Below are 15,907 nucleotides of genomic sequence, written 5' to 3'. Positions count from 1 at the left end.
TTTTAGATGACTTTTCAGCGGTGTGTTAGATAGACTTGAGAATCACAACTAAGGTTATGTTTGTTTTTTTGGGTTTTTTCATACTTGACCCTGTGGGCCTATAGATATGGATGTTATAAGATCAGGTGAAAGGCAGCGGGGGAGTTTCTCAATGTGAGACTTCCTATTGTGGAAAGACTTCAATATGTGGAAGGATGACAAGGGATTAAACCAGAGTATTTCCATGGCACTAGAGGCAGGGACAGATGAGAAGATCTCAAGGATAACATGGGAAATGTTACTCCATGTCACCTGTATTTTATACTATTATGTCAGCTCAAATAGCACGTGGTAGGTGAGGCTTTCTCACTCACCCTGGCAAATGGCACGTGGGGGCTGGTTCCTGAGCAACTGTTGGACTTAAGGCACCGGCTCATTTGCCCACTAAACTACCAGCTTCTTTAAGGCAGGGATTATATCTTTTCGTCTCTGTTTTCCTCACACCTTCTAATGACCTGCAAAAATGTGTGCTGGAGGGTTGCAGAATGAGTGGAAAACAGACATTCATAAATGGCTGAACATTACAGGCTGTCTAGTAGTTAAAGCACTAACATTAAAGGTTCAGTGATATCCAGGGACTACACCGATTGCCATTCGACCTACCCTTTCATGGTGACTTATTTCTAAATCTTAATTATTAACCTGGAGAACTCCCCAACCCACAAATAGCCAAGAGTACCAGAAGCTGCAATACTAGCTCCATAGTAACTTTTTTTTTTCCTTAGCTGATTTTATAGAGCGGCTATGTACTAGGGAACGTCAGAAGACGGTGGCCAAGACCCAGAACGTGGGAGGTATCTGTTTCCACATCATTTAATGAGGACTACAAATACGGCTTCAATCCCGAAGTCCCGACTACAAACCAATGTCCCGGAACCAAATGGCCGACACACGAATTTCCCACCGGACGCGCGAGTGTGTTACGCGCATCTATTGCTTTTGCCTGGCGGAGGCCGATCGGGAGAGGACCAGCACCGAGAGGCCAAGGAAAGGAGGCGAGTCAAGGACTTCCTCCTGGGGAGGGAGCTTGGATTCGGGAGGCCGCGTTAGGGCTGTCGGACTAGGCGTCCGCGCGCGTGGGAAAGTTCAGTCATGTCTGTACATTCGGTGATGCGCACCCTGCGCAAGAACAAGACGCTTCGCTATGGAGTCCCCATGCTGGTGAGCGCAGGCGGGGAGAACGCGTGGGGCGGGATTCCGGAAGGGGCGGGGCGTCCGCTCGGCGGGTCCCGGCGGTCCGGATCCGGGAGGCAGGGGGCGGGGAGCCGCAGCGTGGGCGGGGAAGGGGCGGGGAAGGGGCGGGGAGCCGCAGCGTGGGCGGGGAAGGGGCGGGGAAGGGGCTGGCGGCAGGTGGCTGTCCTAGTCCTCTCCCTTCGCTCGTACCAGCATCTGGAGTCGCCCCTTTACCCTCCCTAGTAGTCACCAGGGTGTGCTTCAGGGCGCGAGGCCAGAACCGGATTTTGTCCCAGGTCTGGGTAATTACTAAACTGACATTGTTAACCCCTGCTACACCTGGACGGCGGTGTGGCTCGTTGGAACCAGGTGTATTTACTTAACTCGTACAGTTTCGGGCATCTCCACGTTTCAGCTTCCTGGTTTGTTTAATTCTTCCCGGGTTGCTGGTAGGAGTTCAATAAAACCTTGTGAAAACTGAGTGAATAGCACGGTGCCTGCCACATTGTAGCACCTTTCAAAAGGTCGCTGACTTGCAGTTGATCATTTTGAAGCACGTTGAGTGTACTTTTGGTGTTTATGTGTTTGCGTCCTGTCCTACACTGAGTTCCCCGAGGATCTCATTCGTCTAGAAGGTACAGGTTGAGGTTGACCTAACACCAGCCAGAGCTGGAATCCAGCCAGATAACTTTCTGTCTCCCCTTTTTTGTTGTTGCTTCACCTTAGCAAGTTATTTTGCTTCAGCAAGCCTTGATGTGATAGTAAATGAGACAATTTCAATAAAACGTGTGGACAAAACCCACTTTCTTTTAAATCCTTAACAGTTGAATCCTTTGTATGGATCTTGGTAAGATGAGGTTACCAACTTTCACATTTAAGCAGAACTAAAGGAGAGAAGTGACCTTAAAAATTTTAAAGAAAACAGTCTTCAAAGATAATGCAGTGATTATATTTGTGTAAATGACAGGGCGTGTGTAAAAACTATCCTCCCTCTAGGTTCCTCTGCCCCCAATGGAGATCCATTCAAAAGCATTGTGGTCGTGGTCACTAACTTGATGTCACCTGCATGTGCCAGGGAGAGCCAACTTGATTTTGTTTCTTATTTTTCAAAATCACAAGCCCAGATATTAAAACCACTAGTGTTGAAGTACCTTCTAGGAGTTTAGGGGTTTCCTTTTGTATTTTATTTCAGGGAATGGAAAGTACCACAGTAGCCTTTTCCCCAAATGTGTTACCCTTTACTGGTCTCTACATCTATACCAGACCTAGAGAACCATGTTTCAAAATATGAGTCCTAAACATATTAATAAATTGTAGAGGAAATTGTTGAATTCAGTACTTTGAAACCAAACAGTACTGGAAAGAACTCAAAAGATACATCCTCTTCATCACGTAACAGTTGCATATGCCATAATTACTATGCTACATTTATCTTCAAGCTGAAATTATTTCCTCTCTTGGATAAATATTAATGCTTCATAGGACATACAGAAGAGGACTTTGAACACCAGGTATATATGCAAATACAACTCTCCTTCCCTCCGTGTCCAAACTACTTGAAGAAAGAGAATATACTTGTTTCAGCTTCCATACTATCCATTTAGTCAGGATTTACCTTTCTAATTTGACCAGTGACCTACTGGTTCCTACACACCAAAAATTTAGCCCATTCAGGTTCAGCGTTTATGCTATATTCACAGAGTTATGCAACTACCACCACTGTCTAACTTCAGAATAATTTCATCAGGGACACCATGTTCATTAGTAGTCAATTCCTGTTTTCTCCTCTCTCCCCCCAACATAGGCAACCACTAATCTACTTCTGTCTATAGATATATATTTTTTTAAGATTTTATTTATTTATTTGACAGAGAGAGAGATCACAAGTAGGCAGAGAGGCAGGCGGAGAGAGAGGAAGGGAAGCAGCGGGGCTTGATCTCAGGACCCTGGGATCATGACCTGAGCCGAAGGCAGAGGCTTTAACCCACTGAGCCACCCAGGAGCCCCTGTTTATACATTTAATAGTGTAATATGACATGTGGTCTTTTGTGACTGATTTCTTTCAATTAGCATAGTGTTTTCAAGATTCATTCACGTTATAACATGTATCAAAACTTCATTCCTTTTTATGGCTAAATAATGTCTTAACATTTGGCTAGAAAATTTTTAATCCTAATCCTGTCCTATTTATTTATCATTTTATTTATTCATTGGTGAACATTGGTGAACATTGGTGAACATTGTTTCCAGTTTTTGGCCATTGTGAATCATGCTGCTACGAACATTCATGTACAGGTTTCTGTATGGATGTATGTTTTCTTTTCTCTTAGGTATCTCCCCAGTGATAGAACGGCTGGGTTATATGGTACTCCATTTTGAGGAACTGTCAAGCTATTGCCCAGAGTGGCTACATCATTTAACATTCCCACCAGCAATGAATCCTCCGTGTCCTTGCCAACACTTGCTAATGTCCATCTTTTCTGTTACACTCTTCTCAGTGAATGGGAAGGTATCTTATTGTGGTATTCATTTGCATTTCCCTCAAGACTAATGAATATGGAACATCCTTTCATATGCCTATTGGTCATCTGTATCTCTTTGAAGAAATGTTTATTCAGATCATTTGCCCACTCTAAATTGGGTTATTTTTCTTTTTATTGGGTAGAGGTTTCCCTAAACACCTGGAACCAGTAAGTCTTTTTTGAGGGCCTCTGTATGCTTGTTTTGGTGTGTCTTCAACACTCAGCCAGGCAGGTTACAACTCTGCCTTGAGATTTTACTTCCCATTTGCTCAGAGACTCAAGGTTAGCCACAGGCAAGTGTTTAAGGCCTTCTCAGATCTTTCCTGAGCTTACACAACTCTGGGCTTGGGACAATTCTGTTCATGAGCATTTCCTTCTAGATTCTCAGGAATATATTAGAACTTTTCAGAGTCCTCTGTGGACACCTTATTTCTCATATTTTCTTTTAAGCTTTTTGTTTAGACTGTTATTTGCCTTGTTGCCTACCATCCCAGGCAGTCACGATGTTAAACAATTGCCTCTGAATTTTTTCAGCAAACAGTTCTTGGGAGAAGTCTATTAGTACTAGTTGAGATCCATGTCAGGAAAACTGAAGTAAGCCTTGTGACTGTGATTTCCACTGAACCACCAGATTGGGTCAAGCAGTGACAGTTCTCAGAGAATAAGATTTTAAGGAGCCCCAACCCCATGCTGCCCATTTAGAGGTTCCTGCTTTGTACCATGATGCGTTCTATTTGTTCTCATGGCTACCATGGAGCTGGGGCAGAGAGGTGGGAATAAAAATGCCACCAAGCTTTCTGTTCTTGCTGAAAGGTAGTCTCCTTCTTTAGAAGATGTTCCCAACATTACTGCAAGTCTTTGCTTAATTTTCAAATTTCTGAAAAAGTTGCTTTGACAACTTTTGCCAGTTTTCTCATTGCTTTGATGGAGAAGATTTTTGGAGGTGCTTAGTCTGCCATTTCACTTGATGTTATCTTTTGGTTCTTTTTTTTTTTTCTATGTCTTTGGTGAGATTTTCTAACTTTTCATTTGTTTTAAGAACATTTGTTACTGCTCTCTGAAGCATTTTTATAATGATTCCTTTAAAATTTTTGTTAGGTCATGGGGTGTCTGGGTGGCTTAGTCAGTTAAGTGTCCCAACTCTTCGTTTGGGCCCAAGTCATGATCTCAGGGTCCTGAGATCCAGCCAGCATGGGCATGGGGCTCCCTGCTCAGCGGGGAGTCTGCTTCTCCCTCTCCCTCTGCCCCTTCCCCACAGGTGCAGGTGCAGGTGCAGTAGGTGCTCTCTGTCTCTGTCTCTGTCTCTCTCTCTCAAATAATGAATAATCTTAAAAAAAAGATAAATAAAATCTTTGTCAGATCATTCCAACATCTGGTTTATCTCTTGATACTGTCTCTTGATAGTCTTTTCTAATTCAACTTGCTGTTTTCCTGATTCTTGCTATGACAAATGCGTTTTTATTGTATCGTGGACATTCTGAATATTATGTTAGGAAACTCTGTATCCCATTTAAGTCTTCTACTTTAGCAAGTAGTTGCCATGCTTAGACTTAGCTTGTAGGTAATAGCATACTATTTTGGGCTTTCTTTCCAATAATAATTTAGGTTTCAGAACCCTTGCAGTGCTATTCTGGTATGCTTTGTTTGTTTACTTGGTGCTGCTTTGTTCCCCTGGTGCCTGCTTGATCCCTTCTAAAGGTGGAGTGTTAGAGAGTAGGGGGATAGTCCTTCATGAAACTCCCCTTATTTTAGACACCAGCTGAAAGCTCTGGGATTTTTAGACTACCTGTGCTTCTGATACAACTGATTATAAATTCATGGGTTCCTGTTAACCCCCTTAAGTTCAGTAATTCACTAGAATGACTCACAGAGCTCAGGAAAGCACTATACTTAGAATTATAGTTTTATTTTAAGGGGTATAAATTAGGACTAGCCAAAAGAAGAGACCAGAAGAAACCAAAGAGACCAAAAGAAGAGGGGTAAGGTCTGGAAAGTCCCCAAAGCAGAGTTTCCATTTTTCCTCCTGTGAAATCAGGGCATGCCACCTTCCCAGCACATTGATGTGTTCACCAGCCAGGAAGCTCAACCAAGCTTCAGTGTCCAGAGTCTTTTTAATTGGGGTTTTATTATCTAGGTGTGGTTAATTGAATCATTAACAATGTGAGGGAACTCGGTGTCCAGCCCCATCTCCTTGGGGGTCAGGTTGATATCATAGGGCTTAAAGCCGCATCCCTCTAGTCATACGGTTGGTCATTCCAGCATGGCCTGACTGTATACTGTAACTATTTAGGGGCCTGCCCTGAGTCACCTCATTAGCATAAACTCAGGTGTGGTCCTAAGGGCCCCCCACCAATAACAAAGATACTCCTGTTACTCAGGAAAGTTCCAGGTAGTACTTTCTGCCCAGGAACCCAAAACAAAGATCAGACAAATTCTTCATTATGTACCATGTGGGTACTATGATTGTAGAAGTTCCATAAAGATGTAATGGATGCCTGGACTAGAATGTTAGAAGAAGGTATAGTCAGAAATTGTCAGTTGCAGGAAATATTTTAAAAGTAGAGGTGATGGGGCGCCTGGGTGGCTCAGATAGTTAGGCATCTGCCTTCGGCTCAGATCATGATCCCAGGGTCCTGGGATTGAACCCCACATTGGGCTCCCTGCTTGGCAGGGAGTCTGCTTCTTCCCCTCTCTCCCCCTGTACCCCCTGTTTTTGCTCTCTCACTCTCTCTGTCAAATGAATAAATAAAATCTTAAAAAAAAAAGTAGAGGTGACAGAACTCAGGGATGGATTAGATGTGAGATACAAATGAAAGGAACTTATGATGATTACAAAGAAGTTTGCTTGAGCTGTTGGATGAAAGCTGTTGACATTTACTGGAAAGAGTGTTGGGGTACAGTTTTTTTTAATGTTTATTTATTATATCTGCTAGACTTTTTTTTTTTTTTTTAAAGATTTTATTTCTCTGAGAACATGTGGAGAAGGGGCAGAGAGGAGAGAGGGTGAAGCAGACCTCCCCCCATGGCGGCCCAATGGGCAGATTCCAGGGCCTGGAGTTCATAACCTGAGCTGAAGTCAGATGCGTAACCAACTGGGCCACCCAGGTGCCCCATGTGTCTTTAGACTTTGAAGTGGAAATGTCAAATAGGAAGGCAATGGGATGTTTGCCATTGAAAGCGTGCATTTGGAGGTGGTTAGGTTGTAGAGCCCATTTAAAGCCATGAAATTGGATGACGTCAGCTATGGAACCAGTTTTGATTGTGAATAGTTGGAAGAAATGTGAAAATTGGAGCCTTTGGGAATACTTCCAACATTTTGAGGTTGGGAAGATGAGGAAGAATGGAAAAAAGGAGACTGAGACAGAGTTTTGAAAGCCAGGGATGTGTCTCTTCATTGAGACACAAAGACAAGCGTTATTTTACTTATACAGGTAATTCTTACGTATTGACATTGCCAGATATTTTTCCTGCTTTGTTGTCTCTTGATTTTGTGTTGTTATTATTTCACTTATTTGTCAGGATAGACGTTTAAAATTTTTATGTGGTCAGACTTACTGGGTTTTAAAATTTATAACCTAAAGGTTTTGTTAGTATTTCAACCTTAAAATTGTAAAGTATTATATTTTACACTGTTTTATATCTTTATATTTCCTTATTTGGTAATATTAGTATATTGACATAAAAATGAAGGTAGTGATCAAACTTTATTTTTATCGAAATTGCTAGATTATTACAGCTTTAGGATTAAGGGTGAAACCCATTAGATTATTGGAAGAGGTGCTAAAACAGCAGTGACAGTTGGAGGGATCTTTTAAGTTTTGCCCTATATTGAGAAGTGTGGTATATTTTATGAGATGCTTTTATTAGTTGGTAAGAAAATGGAGAAAAATGCCATCTAGTTAGCTTATTTTGCAAACACAGAAAATTGAAAGAATTCTGGTCTTGAAGAAATGAGGCCAGAATTTAATTCCTAGCTCTACTCAGTATGATCATAGGCAAGTTGCCTGTCCTTTTATTTCCCCATCTTTTAAATGGATTTTTTCTTAGCTTTAGTTCTTTTATAAGATCAACTAATACAATGCTTGTGATGATGTTATTTAAACCATAAGGTGTAATACAAGTATGAGAGGGCAGCTGGGTGGGTCAGTTGGTTAAGTGTCCGGCTCTTGGCTTCTGCTCGGGTCATGATCTCAGGGTCATGTGATCAAGCCCCACATTGGGCTCTACACTCAGCACTCAGCACAGAGTCTGTCTCTCTCCCTTACCTCAAATAAACAAATAAAATATTTAAAAATGAACAAAAAAAAAAACAAGTAATGGGGTACTGACTTTGGTAGTTGGTGATAGGGTAAAATGTTTCCTAGTGACAGTACGTACTGCATCTACGGATGAATGGTCGCTCACCAAGAAAATAATGTATTGGGTTTCATATAAACTGCCACTGTTGACATTAGTCTGAAGATAGACTGAATTCTGCCCTTCTGTTTTGTTTAACTGTTTCCTTTCTTTGTTTCAGTTGCTGATAGTTGGAGGTTCTTTTGGTCTTCGTGAGTTTTCACAAATCCGCTATGATGCTGTGAAAATTAAAGTAAGGACTGTAATTGGAGTTTAACATGTGTCTGTGTATATGATTGTTCAGGTTTAGATGTGTTTACTTAGTGTACTAAGCAGTGTAAGTTTTGTCTAACTTTTCAAGGGGTTGTATGATCCTTGGGCTCTTTCTTACTCTTTAAGACAACATGAGTGATCGTATGGAAATGAATCATGAAGTATAAAGAATTTAGTTATCTGAATTCTATTTCTACTTCTATTCATATTTATATCTAAATTCTATTTCTATTTCTATTCATAGAAAATTTGCAATACTGCATTCTCCAATGAAATATATTCAGTAGAGTTGTTTTTAGGATTTTTTTTTTTTTAAAGATTTTATCCATTTATTTGACAGAGAGAAATCACAAGTAGGCAAAGAGGCAGGCAGAGAGAGAGAGGAGGAAGCAGGCTCCCTGCTGAGCAGAGAGCCCGATGCGGGACTCGATCCCAGGACCCTGAGATCATGACCTGAGCCGAAGGCAGTGGCTTAATCCACTGAACCACCCAGTGGTTCAGGCGCCCAGAAAGTTGTAGTTTTCTATGAATTTGTCCATTTTGTTTAATTTTTCAAGTTTGTGGGCCTAAAAGTATTCATATTATCCGAGTATCTGTTGCCCATAAAATTTATACTGTCGACGTCCTTTTCATTCTGAATACTCATATATGTGACTTCTCCTTCTTCTAAGTCGATTTTACTTGAGATTTATCGATAACTTTTGGTTAAGTTTATTCTCTTGTCATGCATTTGTTTGATTTTTAATTAGTTCTGTTCTCTATTTACTTTTTTTTTTACTTTTTTTTTCTTTTTTCTGACTTTATGAGGTAGATTCTTAGCTCTTTGCCTGTTCGTCTTTTTCTTTTTATAATTTTTTAAAGAATTTTATTTATTTATTTGACAGAGAGCATAAGCAGAGGGAGCAGCAGGTAGAGGGAGAGGGAGAAGCAGGCTCCCCACTGAATAGAAAGCCTGATGTGGGACTTGGTTCTAGGACCCTGGGATCATGACCTGAGTCAAAGGCAGCTGTTTAATTGACTGAGCCACTCAGGCATCCTCTTTTTTTGTAATATATGCTTATAAGCTGATGAATTTCCCTTTAAACATGGGCCTAGCATGTCATGAAAGTTTAATATATAATATGTTCACAATCATTTAATTAAAAATGTTTTCAGTTATTCAGAAGCTACTTAGAAGTGTTTTTCCTTAATTTATAAGTATAGGGGATTTTCTAATTTTTATTGATTTCTAACTTAGATGCATTGTGATCAAAAAGAATATTTTCAATGAGCTCTTTCTTTGATATTTGTTGAGACTTACTTTATGACACAGCATATGATCAGTTTATATATAATGTGCACTTGAAAAAATGTACATCTGGCTGTGATGGGTACATATTAAAATTTACACATCCATTTATACATTCATTTGGTCAAGTTTGTAGGGTTTTCTCAAATTTTATGTAGTGTTGACTTTTTAAATCTGTATTTTCTATCTGCTACTGAGAAAATTGTGCTGACATCTCTATTATGACTCTATTTCACTATGATATTAGGCACACATAATTTCAGAATTAGTACATCTTCATGGGTGAAATAGTGTAATGAAGTTTTCCTTAAAAAAAAAAATTCAGGGCGCCTGGGTAGCTCAGATGGCTAGGCGTCTGCCTTTGGCTCAGGTCATGATCCTGGGGTCGTGGGATCAAGTCCTGCATGGGGCTTCCTGCTCCTTGGGGCGCCTGCTTCTCCTTCTGCCTCTGCCTCTCTCTCTCTCTCTCTCTCATGAATAAATAAATAAAATCTTTTAAAAATTCAAATAAATATCAGTAAATTTAAAGATCAGGTTGGTTTTATTCATTGATTCCTGCATCTGGCAAAAGGAAAGAGCTCTGAAGAGCTCTTTATCTGTATAAATATTGCTCTTTATGTGTATAAAATAGGAGACTTTTAAAGACTGAACTGAGCAGGGACAAGGAAAGAGCATGTTATTTCATCTTCCTTTGGGGGACAGACGGGGACAGTCAGGCAGTTTACCTCACTCCTCTGACCAGGAAGTTCCAGACTGACTGGTTAAGATTACATTCCTGGGAGAGAGTGGAACTTAGGTTAGATATTAAGTATCAGTTTGGTGATATGCTTAGCAGAAGTGACTCCATTTTGGACCTGTTGGCCTTTTTCTTAACACTTTGCTTGCTAATAATGCTTCTTTCCTTAAAGGCTGCTTTGTTGGATGTTAATATGACTTCTTTTCTTTTTAAGCTTAATCTTTCTATATACTTGGTTTTAAATATACCTCTTATAAACAGAATATATGTTTTTAATAGTCTTGTTTTTTAATTGGATCATTAAAGCCATTTGCATTTAATGTAAATTTTTATATATTTGGGTTTAAACATACTTCTTATGTGCTGTTTGTTACAGTTATTTCTTTCTGACTTTTTTGTGGTCCTCTTTTGGAATAACAATGTTTTATTAATTTGTTATTGTTCTTTTGGTTAGAAAGCTGTATTTTTACTCTTTCACTGAAGGGTACTCGAGATTATTGCAGGTTTTAGTTTTTGGTTTTTTCCTTCTACTGTTTGGTGTTGAGGGGGAGCAAGATATGCTGTCCCAAAATGAACCATTTTGACATGGGGATTATTTTGAGCTGACGACCTACCAGACTGTGGAAAGGATTTTTATCTCTCCTTTAGCTGCCTAAAACAACTTAGATGGAGGGTCTATACCAAGAAGAGACCTATTAGCAGGGATAACTTTTTATATCAGAAAGACTTACCTGCATGGCGTAGTGGACATTTGTTTCCCAAACATTTGCTTTTTATCTTCCTGTGAATTGTCTTCCTCCCCTTTTCAACGCTAGCTTCCTGCCTCGTTTTCCTTAGCTCAGAATGATATTTAATTGCCTGACTCAATTTCCTGGCTACCTGTGAGTCTCATGTCTTTGTGGGCCTCCTGTACATACATAATTAAATTTGTTTTTCTCCTGTTCATGTGTTTTATGTCAATTAATTATTAGGCCAGCCTCACCATCCCAGCCATTCCATATATAACTTTTTTCTCCCCTTATATAACTTTTTAAATTCAAAATTGAATCTAACAGACTTAAATAACTTATGGCTCCTTTCTTTTCTGCAGATTGATCCTGAATTAGAAAAAAAACTGAAAATGAATAAAATATCATTGGAATCCGAGTATGAGGTACATATGTTAATATATGTTATATGTTAATATAATCTCTCTTTTGTAGCAGTTAATATAATATAATATATAATGTTAATATAATCTCTCTTCTGTAGCAGTTTTCCTAGCCAGTGACTGATTCTGCCTATCTTAAATTATTACCAGTGCAGAAAAAAATGACCCCAAACAATATGGTATTAGGACAACTATGTAGTCATTTGATAAGAAAATATGATGGATCTATATTTCATGTGTTAAAATGAATAAATTCTAGGTAGAGCAAAAATTTAAAAATAAAAAAAGTGCTAAAATACTAGGAGAAAAAAATGGAGATTCTTTTTTGTGGTCTTGAGTCAGAGAAGTTGATTTAAATGTGATACAAAATTCAAAAAAAAAAGTTTCCCCTTTCTCCACATCCTTGCCAACATTTGTTGTTCCCTGTATTGTTAATTTTAGCTATTCCAACTGGTATAAGGTAGTATCTCATTGTGGTTTTGATTTGTATCTCCCTGATACAAATGTGATGTGGAGAATAAATATCATTCTTAAACATAGGACAAGATACTAAGCTTATAGGAATGTTAGTTAAAATTATAACAATGTGTCATCATCCACCCATCTGAATAGCAAAAATTCATGTTTAATAGCAAATGGTGTTATAGCATGTGGTTAGGGAAGATGTTCTCCATTTCTTGTATATTGTTGATTTTTGCCTGTGGATCATACTACTCTGTTTCTTTGTATGGTTAGTTATTTTGCTTGAAAGATGAACATTGTGAGTAATACATTGAAGAGACTTGTGAAAAGTGTTGATTTTCATTTTAGCAGGCAGTTCAATTATTGGCTGATTATTTTGAGCTTGGTTTGTCTTTTTAAGGGAGGCTCTGTGGAAAGGCTTTGGTGTTTCCTATACTGCTGTAATTCTATGGGACTCATTCTCCACATTGTCCCTCCAGAGGATCTTGTCAGAGCTTGGCTTGCAATGAGTCCAAAGCAGGTCTTACTCTCGGCATAATCCTTATTCCTAAAGATTAGCCTTTTTGGTGTCTCAGGCGTATGTCAAGGTAGAAGCTAGGTGTTAAAGAGAGGTCTCCACTGTAGCAGGGCTGAAAATCCAGTATTGATTGGCAGTGCGTTTCATTAGCACTTCTTGATTCTGTTTCATACTCAATTCTGTTAACAGTTGGTTGTTAAGTGGTAAGCCTTAGGTGGTCTTGCCCAACACATGTACAGCATGGTCTTCAGTTACTGTCTATGTTTTGCTAAATCCCACAGAGACACTTTCATTTACGGTAGACCTGTGAAGACTGGAACAGTTTTATGTGAAGTCGTTCTGCCAGCCTTGCATCCCATCGAAGAAATAGTCTTAAATTCTCTTAAGCATATTTGTCTTATGTTACCTGGGTGAAGGCCATCTTTTCTTCAAAGCTTTTTGTAACTTTGGGTAATTTCAATACTGTACTTGAAAATAACTTAATTCCTTGCACATTAAATAAGTAGAACTTTGTTCATTTATGTATATTTAATATAGACTCCTAGTGAAACTGTAAGTGACATTTAGAGCATGGTTTCAGTTCATTACTTCCCCATTATTTTGTCAAGACCAGTGACTTGCTACTTCTCAGTCTGTAAGCACTATGTCAGTAGTGATGCTCTGGAGGGTTTGTCTGGGAGTAAATCTTCTTTTAGTTATTTTGGAAACCATAGAATTTGAGAGCTGAAGAAACCATCTAAACCATTTGGTTTAGCCTTTTTATTATTACTTATGAGGGAATTAGTGCCCAGATGGCTTATTAAATCACTTGCCCAAGGTTATACAGCTTGTTAGTAAAAGAGAAAGGCTTATTATCCAAGTGTCAGTATAAATTCATATTGTTTTTCCTATCTCTGGATATAAGCTATTCTGTGTTCTCTGAGCCTTTTTTTTCTCAGTAATTCCAGAACAACAAAAGTAGATGTAGAAAAGTTACTGTCAGAGTGGTGTTGAAGGGTGAAGAACCCATTTATAATTTTCCTTTTAATCTACCTTCATTTCTGTGCTGGGAGGCATTTCATACTAACTGTGAAGGTATGATGACCCAAAACTGTAGTTCAAACTAGGTTTTATTGAATAAAAGGGATTTGCTCTTGGCAGCTGTGGGAAATGTCTTCATTTGCAGGCTCAGGCTCATTTCTCTGGTGCAGGACAAATCGCTAGTCTCTTTTCTTCGTTCTAGCAGACTTTAGGGTCACCACCTTTGTTCTTTTCCTCTCCTTTACTACTGTCACCATGCTGACCCATGCTAGTCATTATTAGCTGAATCAGCCTTCAGAGTTGGACTTTTGTTTTCCCAGCTTCTTGCCTTCCTTTATGCTCTCAAAAATAAAGTATGCAAACTCTTCCTCTAATTCAGTAATTTTATTCTGATGGGGGGAGGGAAAAAGATATTCTAATTAACCTCCACAGCAAGCAAGAAAAATTGCAAATCCTAGAAGATATGTCATTACTTCAGTTAGTAAGTGTGACATGCAGTTGATTTATTTGTTAAAATTATAATTGAGGGCCTATTGGATTTTTTCCACTCATTTAGTCATTCATTTAGTAATGTCCTAATTGAAGCCACAGGACTTTTACCCTAATGTATATACTTTAATTTTTGTGGCTCTGTAGAAAATAAAGGACTCTGCTTTTGACGACTGGAAGAATATTCGAGGACCCAGGCCTTGGGAAGATCCTGACCTCCTCCAAGGACGAAATCCAGAAATTCTTAAGACTAAGACAACTTGACTCAGTTGATTCTTTTCTTTTCTTTTTCTTTTTTTTTTTTTTTAAACAAAAATGTTATCAACTGGAATTCCCACTACATACTCAGGGGGAAGAAAATTTCAGACCTGAAGAAGCTTGGATGTGAGTAATGTGATGACAGATAATCTTGATAAAAAGTCACAGTAACATCAGGCAGTGATTTTTTTGTGTCAATCCTGTGTAGGAAAATAATATCAATCACAGGTGATGAGAGTTTTGGTTTTACTTATAATACCTCACATGATATACTAATCAGTCTCCAAAGTATATAACTGATGATTATGTTGATACCATTAAAACATGTTGAGAAAATAATACTGTTCTTGGTTAAGGCAAAGATCATGTAGTAGCACATATTACATACAGATACAGCAAATTTGTTCAAGTATTCCAAATTTGTTATCTATGTGATTACAGTTTGGAAATACTGATTTAAAGGGATACTTTATGCCTTAGCATAATTTGCATGCAACTTGACTGTAGTTCTGTTCTTTTTCTTTTTTTAACTTGGGGTTTGCTATGATCTAAATGCTAGGCAAAAAGATAGAATTGAGAGAAGTTGTTTTTTTTTAGTTTATTTTCTCCTTTTTACCTGTGTCTTAGCCAGCCTGTTACCCCACTCTCTGATTTTTTTCATACTGAGTTCCAGGTGCCTAAAGTCTCAATTGAAATACTCCCCCCTTGCTGTGAAGTGTGTAAACCTGGCGATTCACAGACCTGTACCCCTGGGGATAAAAATATATGTTTATAAAAAATAAAAAATTAAAAAAAAAAAGAACAAGGTGCAAAGTAATAAACTCAGTCTATGTTCTTTAGCTAAAAAAAAAAAAAAAGAAAGAAAGAAATACTCCCCCTTATGTTGACAAAAAATTATAAATCTACCTACCTCTTGCCCAGTCAAGATCACTGTTTTCAGTGGGTTAGTTGTAGCAAAAAGAAAATCAAGCTGATTATTTAATGATGATAGATCATGAGATATTAAAGAACAGTTGGATTTCATGGGCCAAAAAAATAATAGACCTCCACTTAACATTGCTCCATGTACAAAAAGTAACTCAAAATGGATCTAAATGTAAAACTCAAAACTTTTGGGAAAAGAAAGAAGAAAGTCTTCAGGACTTAGTGTATAATTCTTGAAAAATAGTTCTTAACAAAAACATTCATAAAAGAAAAACTTGGTAAATTGAATCTCATCAAAATTAAAAACTTGTTTTCCAAAGACCCCATTGAAAGTGAAAAGACAATCCAGACTGAGAGAAAATACTTGCAAACCACATTTATGATAAAAGGCTCATATCTAGAATATATGAAGAATTCTGAAAACTCAGTAATAAAAAAGCAAATAGTCCAATAAGAAAATGGTCAAAAGACACAAAGCAGCATTTCACTGAATATATTCACTATATGAATATGGCAAATAAGCACATGAAGAGAATGGTTGACATCACTAGCCATCAGGGAAATACACATTTGGACTACGTTGAGAAATCACTACATACTTATTAAAATAGCTGAAATAAAAAAGTGACAATTCCAAATGCTGGTAAGGATGTGGAGAAACTGGACCCCTCACACATTGCTGGTATAATGTAAAATGGTACAACTCATCTAGGAAATTGTT

The 15,907-nt window shown here is 38.4% G+C and overlaps 1 protein-coding gene across 1 annotated transcript; it reads left to right on the top strand.

The window, feature by feature from the left end:
- Positions 1-833: 833 nt before the first annotated feature.
- On the top strand, positions 834-15,069 carry LOC132000079 (cytochrome c oxidase assembly protein COX16 homolog, mitochondrial). Its single transcript, XM_059373494.1, has 4 exons — positions 834-1,200; positions 8,251-8,322; positions 11,457-11,519; positions 14,152-15,069. The coding sequence occupies exons 1-4, from the start codon at positions 1,132-1,134 to the stop codon at positions 14,266-14,268; spliced, it is 321 nt and encodes a 106-aa protein (XP_059229477.1). The 5' UTR covers positions 834-1,131; the 3' UTR covers positions 14,269-15,069.
- The last annotated feature ends 838 nt before the right edge of the window (positions 15,070-15,907 follow it).

Source organism: Mustela nigripes, chromosome 13, assembly GCF_022355385.1.
Source record: "Mustela nigripes isolate SB6536 chromosome 13, MUSNIG.SB6536, whole genome shotgun sequence".
Lineage (NCBI taxonomy): Eukaryota > Metazoa > Chordata > Mammalia > Carnivora > Mustelidae > Mustela > Mustela nigripes.
This window is presented reverse-complemented; position numbering and strand designations above follow the sequence as displayed.